The sequence below is a fragment of the Hoplias malabaricus genome, chromosome 7 (genome assembly GCF_029633855.1).
Source record: "Hoplias malabaricus isolate fHopMal1 chromosome 7, fHopMal1.hap1, whole genome shotgun sequence".
In the NCBI taxonomy this organism is placed as follows: domain Eukaryota; kingdom Metazoa; phylum Chordata; class Actinopteri; order Characiformes; family Erythrinidae; genus Hoplias; species Hoplias malabaricus.
Window position 1 is genome coordinate 890718 of NC_089806.1, and position 13250 is coordinate 903967.

At 44.2% G+C, this 13250-nt stretch overlaps 1 protein-coding gene across 3 annotated transcripts in view; it reads left to right on the forward strand.

Annotated features, from left to right (window-relative positions):
* LOC136701578 (NACHT, LRR and PYD domains-containing protein 12-like) overlaps positions 1-13250 on the forward strand; it is a 61636-nt gene that overhangs the window by 46791 nt on the left and 1595 nt on the right. For all 3 annotated transcript variants that reach the window (XM_066676176.1, XM_066676177.1, XM_066676175.1), the window contains exons 6-11: positions 2799-2972; positions 3147-3320; positions 5484-5657; positions 7603-7773; positions 8323-8369; positions 12165-13250. The exon at positions 12165-13250 is cut by the window's right edge and continues 1595 nt beyond it. In XM_066676176.1, the coding sequence (XP_066532273.1) occupies positions 2799-2972; positions 3147-3320; positions 5484-5657; positions 7603-7773; positions 8323-8369; positions 12165-12721 (1297 nt within the window). In that variant the 3' untranslated portion in view covers positions 12722-13250. The remainder of the gene's footprint in view (positions 1-2798; positions 2973-3146; positions 3321-5483; positions 5658-7602; positions 7774-8322; positions 8370-12164) is intronic.

Here is a 13250-nt window from a genome sequence, read left to right on the forward strand (position 1 = left end):
GTGGACGTCGTCGCAGGTCCCCCTGCCTCCGTGGACGTCGTCGCAGGTCCCCCTGCCTCCGTGGACGTCGTCGCAGGTCCCCCTGCCTCCGTGGAGGTTGTCGCAGGTCCCCCTGCCTCCGTGGACGTCGTCGCAGGTCCCCCTGTCTCCGTGGACGTCGTCGCAGGTCCCCCTGCCTCCGTGGACGTCGTCGCAGGTCCCCCCGCCTCCGTGGAGGTCATCGCAGATCCCCCTGCCTCTGTGGACGTCGTCGCAGGTTCCCTTGTCTCCGTGGACGACATCGCAGGCCGTGAGCGCGGCGCCTTCAACCGCTCCTGTCTCCGTGCGCGCGGCACCTCCAGCCGCTCCTGTCTCGGTGAGCGCGACTCCAGCCGCTCCTGCTTCTGTGGACGTCGTCGCAGGTTCTCCTGCCTCCGTGGACATCGTCACAGGTCCCCCTGCTTCCGAGGACGTCATCGCAGGAAGGCTTACCGCTGCTGCTCCACTAGGCGCAGCGCCTCCAATCACTCCTGTCCCCGTGAAGGCGGCGAACCCAGCTGCTCCTGTCTTCGTGAGCGCGGCACCTCCCGCCGCTCCTGTCTCCGTGAGTGTGGCGCCCGCCTCTCCTGTCTTTGTGAGCGCGGCGCCCGCCTCTCCTGTCTTCGTGAGCGCGACACCCGCCGTTCCAGCCTCCGTGGATGTCGTCGCAGGTCCCCCTGCCTCCGTGGACGTTGTCGCAGGTTCCCCTGCCTCCGTGGACGACGTCGCAGGTCCCCCTGTCTCCGTGGATGTCGTCGCAGGTCCCCCTGCCTCCGTGGACGTCGTCGCAGGTCCCCCTGCCTCCGTGGAAGTCGTCGCAGGTCCCCCTGCCTCCGTGGACGTCGTCGCAGGTTCCCCTGCCTCCGTGGACGTCGTCGCAGGTTCCCCTGCCTCCGTGGACGTCGTCGCAGGTTCCCCTGTCTCCGTGGACGTCGTCGCAGGGCCTCCTGTCTTCGTAATGGCGGCTCCCTCAGCCGCTTCTGCCCCCGTGACTGTGGCTACGGCCGTTTCTGCCCCCGTGACTATGGCTACGGCCGTTTCTGCCCCCGTGACTGTGGCTACGGCCGTTTCTGCCCCTGTGACTGTGGCTACAGCCGTTTCTGCCCCTGTGACTGTGGCTTCGGCCGTTACGGCATCCGTGACTGTGGCCCTGGCCACTCTTGGTCGTGTCCGTAGGTCGGCCCGCAGGACTTCGGGGCCGATCCCTAGAGTTGTGCCCAGGCTGGCTTCTCAGACTTCCCCTCAGACATTTGCCAGTCCTGGGCACCCCCCTGTTATATTGGTTCCCCTGTCTGTCCCTGTCCTGATTCCTGTCTCTGTCCTTGTCCCTGTACCCGTGTCTGTCTTTGTCTCTGTCCCAGTCCCTGTCACTGTATTCGTGTTTGTCCCCCTGAATGTCTTGGTCCCTGTTCCCCTGCCAAGTCCTGTCCAGTCCCCTGTCAGTCCTGGCCAGGTCCCATTTCAACCCTCTGTCTCGTCTCATGTCCAGTCCCCTGTTAATCATGTCCAGTCCTCTGTCCCCAAACATATCAAGTCCCCGTATCCATCCCGCGTTCAATCACCTGTCTTGTCTCAAGTCCAGTCTCTGTTTCAACCCCCTGTCCAGTCTCAAGTCCCGTCTCCAGTCAAGTCCCCGTTTCAACCCTCTGTCTTGTCTCATGTCCAGTCCCCTGTCCATTCCCAGTTCTCCAATCCGTCACCTGTCCCGTCTCCTGTCCAGTCCCTGTTCCCATCCAGTGTCATGTCTAATGTCAAAAACCCTGTCCAGTCTCATGTGTCCACTCCCGTCCAGTCTAGTCCTTTCCAGTCTCTTATTGCCCCTCTTTGTCAGTCTCATGTCATGTCCCCAGTCCCGTCTCATAGATTCAGTCCTGTCAAGTTTCCAGCTCCATTTCCTTTGTCTGTTCCCGTCCTGTCCTGAGTCCTGTCTCCCATGGTTCCTTGTCTTGTCTTAGTCTGTCTTGTTTTCCGTGCCCTCTCCTGTGCCAGCTCCTGGGGGGTTTAGGTGTACGCGCCCCAGGAGTTGCGCGTTAAGGGGGGGGCATCTGTCACGCCCTCGTCTCGTCATGTCTGTTTTCCCCGGTCATGTGCTCTTTTAGCACATGGCTATGTTTTGTTTATGTTCTAGTCTCCGCCTTTGTTCCGCCTCCTCGTCTGTCATTTGTTAACCCGTCCTCCTCGTTATCTGTCCAGGTGTGTCTCGTTTATGTCTTGTATTTAAGTTCCCTTGAGTCTCTCCTGTTTGTCGAACATTTCTCCTTTCTCCTCTGTCAAGTCGGTCATGTTATCTGTCTGTTTCCTAGGCTTCCCCCGTTGTCGTTTCATTTCCTTTGTCGTTGTTCCACCTTTGTTTTGTCCCAAATCATGTCGTGTTGTTTTCCTCCCGTTTTCTAGTCAGGTCATGTAGGTTTCGTAGTTTTGTCGTTCTGTGTATCTCCTGTCCCTAGTAGTTTAATGTCCTAGTCTTGTTTTTTCCTTTGTAATTTGTCTTTGCTTTGTTATATCTTTTTCTTTCATTAAAATCATCGTGTTTTAGCAAGTGCGTCCGCTTCCGATAGTCCGCCCCGTGATCCGTGACACGTTCCCCCTCTAGTTTAGTCTGGTATTTCTTGCCCACCTTCAGTGACAGAGATAATTAATGTTATGTGATTCATTACACAAATTTAATAAATCGTATCATAATTTCAGTGCACTTTCAGTGATTACTAATTCATTAGTGCAAGAGGAAAACTGAGAATGTGTTAAATCATCAATATTCAGTGATTATTATTTATTTTCAGACTCACTGGCTGTAATCTCTCCAAGGACTCCTGTGAAACTCTGGGATCAGCTCTACAGTCAGTAAACTCCTCCCTGAAAGAGCTGGACCTCAGTAACAATGACCTGCAGGATTCAGGAGTGGAGCTGCTCTCTGCTGGACTGAAGAGTTCACTCTGTAAACTGGAGACTCTCAGGTAAAACTTTCTGTGGAGTCAATCCTGAATGAACCAGTAGATTAGAGACTTTAACTGAAGTTACAAACAATATATCAGTCCAGTGAACTTATTCTAAATGTAAAAAGAAGCATATGGACAGTATCATCACTCCACATCATCACACTATGTGCTGTATTTACTCTGTTTTTACAGACTTGCTGGGTGTAATCTCACCAAGGACTCCTGTAAAACTCTGGGATCAGCTCTACAGTCAGTAAACTCCTCCCTAAAAGAGCTGGACCTCAGTAACAATGACCTGCAGGATTCAGGAGTGGAGCTGCTCTCTGCTGGACTGAAGAGTTCACTCTGTAAACTGGAGACTCTCAGGTAAAACTTTCTGTAGAGTCAGTCCTGAATGAATAATAATAATAATAATAATACATTATATTTATATAGCGCTTTTCAAGAACTCAGAGACACTTACAATAGTTAATACTTAGAACACATTCAAAGACAAACAAAACAGGTCAAATACAGAATACAAAACATTAACAAACAGAACAAGCATGAACAGATTAAGTTTGTGAAGTATTATTAATAGAGAAAAGATATTTTTTGAGGTTTGATATGAATATAGAGAGAGTTGGAGAATGTTGGACTGAAGGGGAAGAGAGTTCCAGAGTCATGGAGCAGATCACCGTAGATGTGGAGGCTCGAAGGAGGGAGCAGCTCAGCTGTGGGAGACCTGAAAGGGATGGGTTTGTAGGGATGGAGAAGAGCAGACAGGTGTGAAGGAGCAAGGTTATTTAGAGCTTTGTAAGTGAGAAGAAGTATTTTGAATACGGTACTTTATGGGGAGCCAGTGAAGATGTTGGAGAACAGGTGTGATGTGTTGGTGAGAGCAAGTGTGAGTGAGAAGGCAGGCAGCAGAATTCTGAACGGGTGGAGATGAAGGCATGAATAAGGATTTCAGCAGCGAATTGTGAAAGAGATGGCCTGACTTTGGCGATATTACACAGATGAAAATAAGATGTTTTGATTATAGAACTGATGTGGGCACCAAGTGAAAGAGTTGGGTGGATGATACCCAGATTACGATCCGGGGAAGAAGGAGATACACATGAATTATCAATAGAGAGAAAGAGAACCTACTTTTTTGAGAATTGATTTGGAACCGATTAGCAAGAGTTCAGTCTTGTTACTATTTAACATGAGAAAGTTGTGATTAATCCATTTCCTGATTTCTGGTAGACAGGTTTCTAACTGGTCAAGAGGTGGGTTATTAATGGATTTAGTGCTAAAATAAATCTGGATGTCATCCACATAGCAGTGAAAGTCAAGATTAAAATGACGCAAGATATGTCCAAGGGGAAGCATGTATACAATGAAAAGAAGGGGCCCAAGGACTGATCCTTGAGGTACCCATTGAGTAACAGGACAAGTGTAAGAATTGTGACCAGAAAGGGTAATGAACTGTTTTCTGTCAGTTAGATAAGATGTGAACCAATCCAGGGCTGAACCATCAATGTCCAGCTCCCGCAGAAAACTGAGGTGGCTTACTGTGTCAAAAGCTGCACTCAGATCTAACAGTAATAGGATACAGAGAGAGCCAGAATCCACAGCTAAAAGAAGATCATTCAATATTTTTATTAAGGCAGTTTCAGTGCTGTGGAAGGGACGGAATCGGGACTGGAATGGTTAGCAGTGAAAAAGGAGTCAACAGTATGAAAAGCAGAACAAGAAAAGGAGGATGTGTTAACACCTGGAGAATGGAAGGCTGAAGTGGAAAGTGAAGAGTCATTAGCAGCGGAAGACACAAGATCATTGTTGATCTTCAAAACTTTAGATTCAAAGAAATGTAGAAATGAATCACAAGGAGCCGGAGAAGCAGCTATAGAACTGTCAGGAGGTTTAAATAGTATATTTGTATTAGCATTGTTAATAAGGCTGGACAGATAGGATGATTTGGCAGAATGTAAGGCATCTCTGTGGGCAGCTAGGTGCTGCTTATAGGCTTCAGCATGAACTGAAAGTTTTGACTTCCTGCAGAGTCTCTCCAGCTGACGGCCAGTCTGCTTCATAGTGTGTAATTCATTAGTTCCAGGGAGAAGAAGAAATAAAAGTCTCCATTCTAGATTTCACAGGGGCTAGTGTATTAAGTGTACAGCGTGTACAGGAGAGCAGCAAAGAGGACGGCCGCCACACTCAGCGGGCAGAACAGAACAGTAGTGGAAAACAGTGGCATGCACAGCAAAGCAACTCCGGAGATGATAACCACAATCGGCTAGCAGCACAGCAGAGACAGAGACAAAAATAGTCACATGGAACAATACTGAAGACACACAAAACACAGGCTGGGAGAAGCAGCAGTCACAGGCTGACGCCAGTGATACTCTCACCCGGTACTGACGCAGGACATAGGACAAGTAGATTAGAGACTTTAACTCAAGTTACAAACACTATATCTGTCCAGTGAACCTATTCTAAATGAAAAAGAAGCATATGGACAGTATCATCACACTATGTGCTGTGTTTACTCTGTTTTTACAGACTCGCTGTGTGTAATCTCTCCAAGGACTCCTGTGAAACTCTAGGATCAGCTCTACAGTCAGTAAACTCCTCCCTGAAAGAGCTGGACCTCAGTAACAATGACCTGCAGGATTCAGGAGTGGAGCTGCTCTCTGCTGGACTGAAGAGTTCACTCTGTAAACTGGAGACTCTCAGGTAAAACACATTCTGAAACGGCACAGATTCTTTTGGTTAATGCTCTAAACATGGTTTATGTTTTAAATGCTGTAGTGGACTGGAGATTAAACATTTTATTTTCTGCAACAATGCATACAGTCTCTTAATGCAGGAATTATTATTATTTTGATTGTAAGTATAATTATTTTCAGTGTAACAAAATAATTATAACTTCTTTATGTTTAGGAACAGAGTCTGTACTTCAGAGAGTAAATTACTGTAATTTATTATTAATTTAATAATTATTAACTTGCTGTCTCTCTCCAGTTGTTTAATGTGCTTCTTTTTATTTAAGATTTTATGTTAAAACATTTGTTCTAATATTCATTGGTCTAATTACACAGTCACAATGAAAAACAGCATCAATAAACGCAAAAGTACATGTGTATTTAGATTTTAAGATTAAAAATGTGTTTTTATTGGTCTTCAAGTTTCAAAGATGTATTTTAAAGAATTAACTAGTAATTATTATTTATTTTATCTTATTTTAATTCTCAACTTTCCACAGCAACATTATTTTGAAAAATGCAGTTAACCGTGGAAGGTTTTTCTGATTGTGTGGCCTGCCTTTTAGTCGGCTTCAGGTGAATTCAGGAGATGAAGTTCTGATTAGGACAGAAATAGGATAAATCTACACACCTCTGTCTCGTTTCTTTAACCCTCTGGGGTTGATATTAATATCTTAGCGACAGCACAGAAATACAGTTCAAACACTCTGCGAATGTGAAGAAACTGCTCTTTCGACTGCATTTTATTGCGACAGTACGCAATTCTGTACATCCCAAGTTACGAGCCTATGAATAAGCTTGAGACATGCCTCCTCTGCCTCTCGCTGTGACTAACTGGTGGATTTGCTTGTTTTTAAGACTCTGATAAAACTATTTCAATCACCAAAACAATTCATCCACACGAGTAAAGGGATGTTTTCATGAGAAATATAAAGAATTTATAAAATCAGATTCAAGTTTTTCAGAGTTAGAGATTTTCTCTTCATAAAATGCTCTAGGTCACATGGGCCTCTCTTAATAAGAGAGCTGAGATTGTTCTGAAAATTTTGATATAAAACATGTGGGCAATATATTATAATACAAGTGCTTTAAAGGCGAATTTCAGAAAATTGAGAAGACCCCAAAGGGTTAAAATGGGGAGTATTCTTTCCTTTTTCCATACAGTTCTGTTTCTTAATAAAATGTCTGTGACCTGCTTTGGTCCAAACCCCACGAGCAGTGTTCACCCCTCTGTAAACAGCCCCTGTTCAAAACGCCCGCTTTCAGCACCTGTTCCTTTAAATGATAATGAGCCGCTCGCTGTTCACCCCGACCCCGAGCGCACAGCAGTGAGGAGCGAGGAGCAGAAGCTCTGGTTTTTAGCCGTTTTCACTCTGTTCTCTTTCCTCTCCATTCTCTTTTTTCTCTGTTTTTGCTCTTATTTCTACACGCTTGTTCTGTCTGTTTTGCTGTGTTTAAGCTCGTCTTTGCACTCTCACATAAACATGGGTCCAGCTCTGTGATTGGACAGACTCAGATGAGGGGGCAGGACAGTTCTCTGCCTGTTATCTAAGTAAGAAGCAACACCAAATCAGAAAAAAAAATCTCATTATATTTTTAGACAGACCACGACAAACTGCATGGTTATATTTCACCTGAAGTCCAGATACACAAATGAATGTGCTAATGCACTCGAAATGTGATTTTTTACATATGTTCACTTGTTTTTGGACATTGTGTGAAACCTTCTTAATTGTGTGTTTCTCTTGCAGAGGTTTCAGCCCGGGCCGACCAGAGGCTTATGCTAATGTTTTATTTATTAATTTGTTAACACCTTTATTTGTTGGTTATAAACTGACTACTGTTTTTACAACAGAGCTGCTGTATTTTTCTCTGTGTTAAATGCAAATGTTCCACTCTTGCCCTCCTTTCTGCAGATTATCCGGGTGTATGATTACAGATGAAAGTTCTTCTCTGGCTTCAGCTTTAAAATCAAACCCCTTCCACCTGAGAGAACTGGATCTGAGCTACAATCACCCAGGAGAGTCCAGAGTGAAGCTGCTCTCTGATCTACTGCAGGATCCACACTGTGCACTGGAGAAACTACAGTGAGTTACTCACACACTGCTCAGACAAAACTCTAAAAATGGACTGGACAAAATTTTTGGCACCTTTTCAAAATTGTGGGTAAATAACTGTGTTTCAAGCATGTGATGCTGGTTTAAACCTGTGGCAGGTAACAAGTGTGGGGCAATATAAACATCACACATGAAACCAGGTAAAAAGGAGAGAAGTAGATTCATTCAAGAGGGTGCTGACTTCCCAACTGATCAAAGAGTGAAATTAACAAGAGGGAAATATGATCCAGTGGTAAACTCACCTCTGCCCCACTCTGTGGAGTTATATTTACACAGTTACAGTTACAGAGCCGGACTGGTAGAACAGTGGAAATACTTCACTGTAATTTTTGTTTTTAAATAAAGATTCAAGGGAATTAAAAAACAGGGGTCACTGTGAGGTGATGAGGGGGAGAAGCTGAAACCCGTGGAGGGCATCACATGACCCCGGTGTTGGGGGAATGCGCTTATGGTCACAAACCTACTTTCAGGTTGATGTGGAGTTTAATGAGTTTATAAATGTGTGTGTTTGATCTTTAGAGTCCAACACGGAGGAATCAGAAGAATGAGACCAGGACTAAAGAAATGTAAGATACACACACACTATATACACACACACACACTATACACACACACACACTACACACTATATACACACAAACACACGCATACTATACACAAACACACACACATTATACACACACACACTATATATACACACACATTATACACACACACACTATATATACACGCACCCTATACACACACTATACACACACACACTACACACTATATACACACACACAAACACACTAACACACACACAAACACACGCACACTATACACAAACACACACACACGCACACTACACAAACACACACACACGCACACTATACACAAACACACACTATACACACACACACTATATACACACACACAAACACACGCATACTATACACAAACACACACACTAACACAAACACGCACACTATACACAAACACACACACACACAAACATGCACACTATACACAAACACACACACACTATACACAAACACACACACACTATACATTAACACACACGCACACTATACACAAACACACACACTATACACACACACACTATATACACACACACACTATATATACACACACAAACACACACATACTATACACAAACACATGCACACTATCACACAAACACATGCACACTATACACTAACACACACACACACACACACTATACACCAACATACATACACATGCACACTATACATACACATGCACACTATACACACACACGCACACTATACACAAACACACACACACACTATACACTAACACACACACACATACACACACACACACAAACACATGCACATTATACACACGCACTACACACTATATACACACACACTATATACACACACAAACACATGCACACTATACACTAACACACACACACACACACACAAACACATGCACATTATACACAAACACACACATACACACACACAAACACATAGACATTATACACAAACACACACACACACACTATACACTAACACACATACACACACACACACAAACACATGCACATTATACACAAACACACACACACACTATACACTAACACACACACACACAAACACATGCACATTATACACAAACACACACACACTACACACTATATACACACACACTATATACACAAACACATGCACACTATACACACACACTACACACTATATACACACACACTATATACACACACACAAACACATGCACATTATACACAAACACACACACACACTATACACTAACACACACACACACAAACACATGCACATTATACACAAACACACACACACTACACACTATATACACACACACTATATACACAAACACATGCACACTATACACAAACACACACTACACACTATACACACACACTACACACTATATACACACACACTATATACACACACACAAACACATGCACATTATACACAAACACACACACACTATACACTAACACAAACACACACACTATACACACACACACACTACACACTATATACACACACACAAACACACGCACACTATACACTAACACACTATATACACACATTCACACACTCTAACACAAACACACGCACACTATACACAAACACACACACACACATTATACACACACACACACACTATATATACACACACATTATACACACACACACACACAATACACACACACTATATATACACGCACCCTATACACACACTACACACTATACACACACACACTACACACTATATACACACAAACACACGCATACTATACACAAACACACACACATTATACACACACACACTATATATACACACACATTATACACACACACACTATATATACACGCACCCTATACACACACTATACACACACACACTACACACTATATACACACACACAAACACACTAACACACACACAAACACACGCACACTATACACACACACACACACACACTATACACTAACACACACGCACACTATACACACACACACTATATACACACACACAAACACACGCATACTATACACAAACACACACACTAACACAAACACGCACACTATACACCAACATACATACACATGCACACTATACATACACATGCACACTATACACACACACGCACACTATACACAAACACACACACACACTATACACTAACACACACACACATACACACACACACACAAACACATGCACATTATACACACGCACTACACACTATATACACACACACTATATACACACACAAACACATGCACACTATACACTAACACACACACACACACACAAACACATGCACATTATACACAAACACACACATACACACACACAAACACATAGACATTATACACAAACACACACACACACACTATACACTAACACACATACACACACACACACAAACACATGCACATTATACACAAACACATACACACACTATACACTAACACACACACACACAAACACATGCACATTATACACAAACACACACACACTACACACTATATACACACACACTATATACACAAACACATGCACACTATACACAAACACACACTACACACTATACACACACACTACACACTATATACACACACACTATATACACACACACAAACACATGCACATTATACACAAACACACACACACTATACACTAACACACAAACACACACACTATACACAAACACACACACACTATACAGATTCAGATTCAATTTATTTGTCACATACAAAGTTATAGAAGTACAACATTGCAGTGAAATGATTTTCCATCTGTCCACTTTAGCACAAGCAATACACACAGATTGTTTCAGAGACGTAGACAAAAGCAGTAGGAGTGCAGTAGGTTCAGTTCGTGAAAATGTCCAAGAATGTAGTAGTGGTCACGTGTCCTTGAGCCCGCAGCTCAGACAGGGGAGGTGCAGCAGATCTCCATGACGACCGTTCCTTCTGGAGGAGTTGAAATTTTCAGCAGCACCAAGGCCGCTGATAGCAGGGGCAGTCAAAACAGATAAAGTTCAGCTTGTTAGAATCAGAGACCTGAGCTGAATTTTGAGCTAATAGTCCCTCTGATTCAAAGTTCCATTTTTGCATTTTGCATTTTCCATTTTTGTCTTCCAAACGTTCGATCTTGGCGTTCAAAGCCGTTAGTTGCTCCTTGATGGAATCCAAGCTTCTACTCACAGTCCCAATCTGTGCGCCAACGGCTCTGCCCATCCCATCAATCATGTTGGTCAGTTTCTTTGGACTGTTTACAACCGACTCAACTCTTTAAAATTTCCGATAAACCAGGGCACCGCCTAATCCAATCAGCAGAATTCCCACGATCATAAATCCAAATAGGTATACATCTTCAATATCCTCAATAGAAAGAGACGCCAGACATACCACGCTCCACCTCTCCCATCCATCCATGGCATATCCAGCCAGCGTTGTTCGGCGTTAGAGAGACTCCAAGGTTAGACAAGACAAGACCTGAGAAGCGAGCAGGGAAGATAAGGAGCGCAGAGGGAGAAACCGCCTCCCATGAGAGCAAGAGAGAAAAACACACACACACACTATACACCAACACACACACACACACACATGCTATATGCTAACACACACACACACCATACATACACTAACACACACACACATGCTATACACTAACACACACACACCATACATACACACACACACACACATGCTATACACTATAACACACACACCCTACATACACACACACAAAATACAGTAACACACAAAAAACACTATTTACACTAATAAAAACACTAATAAACACTATTTTGGTGTGTGTGTGTACAGATTACTGTGATCTGACTCTGGATCCAAACACGGCACACACTGATCTCTCTCTCTCTGAGGGAAACAGGAAGGTGAAGCGTGTGGCGGAGACGTCGTATGCAGATCGAGAGAGACTTGGTGTTCCTCAGGTTCTGAGTGTGGAGAGTTTAACTGGACGCTGTTACTGGGAGGTGGAGTGGAGCGGGGAGAGGGGGTGGATGTGGATCGGGGAAGTTTATATCGCAGTGTCGTACAACAGAGAAACCAGCAACATGAGAGACAGACCTGAGAGTGTCTTTGGATCCAACGAATTCTCCTGGAGTCTGATCTTCTCTGAGAACAGTTACTGTGTCAGACACAATAAACAGAGCACTGAGATACACCCCCCCCCTCACTCCAAAAGATTCGGAGTGTATCTGGACTCGGTGCCCGGCACTCTGTCCTTCTACACCATCTCACCTCACACACACACACTCACACACTTACACACATTCACCTCCACATTCACTGAGCCCCTCTACGCTGGGATTGGGGTCTGGGGTTTTGACTCCCCAGTGCGTCTGTGTGAGACAGAATAGACACACTCACACACACACACACATACACAAAGAGCAGGTCTGATATTACACACACACACACACACACAGAGCAGGTCTGATATTACACACACACAGAGCAGGTCTGATATTACACACACACACACACACACACACACACACAGAGCAGGTCTGATATTACACACACACACACACACACAGAGCAGGTCTGATATTACACACACACACACACAGAGCAGGTCTGATATTAGACACACACACACAGAGCAGGTCTGATATTACACACACACACACACACACAGAGCAGGTCTGATATTAGACACACACACACAGAGCAGGTCTGATATTAGACACACACACAGAGCAGGTCTGATATTAGACACACACACAGAGCAGGTCTGATATTACACACACACACACATAGAGCAGGTCTGATATTACACACACACAGAGCAGGTCTGATATTACACACACACACACACAGAGCAGGTCTGATATTACACACACACACAGAGCAGATTTGATATTACACACACACACACACAGCAGG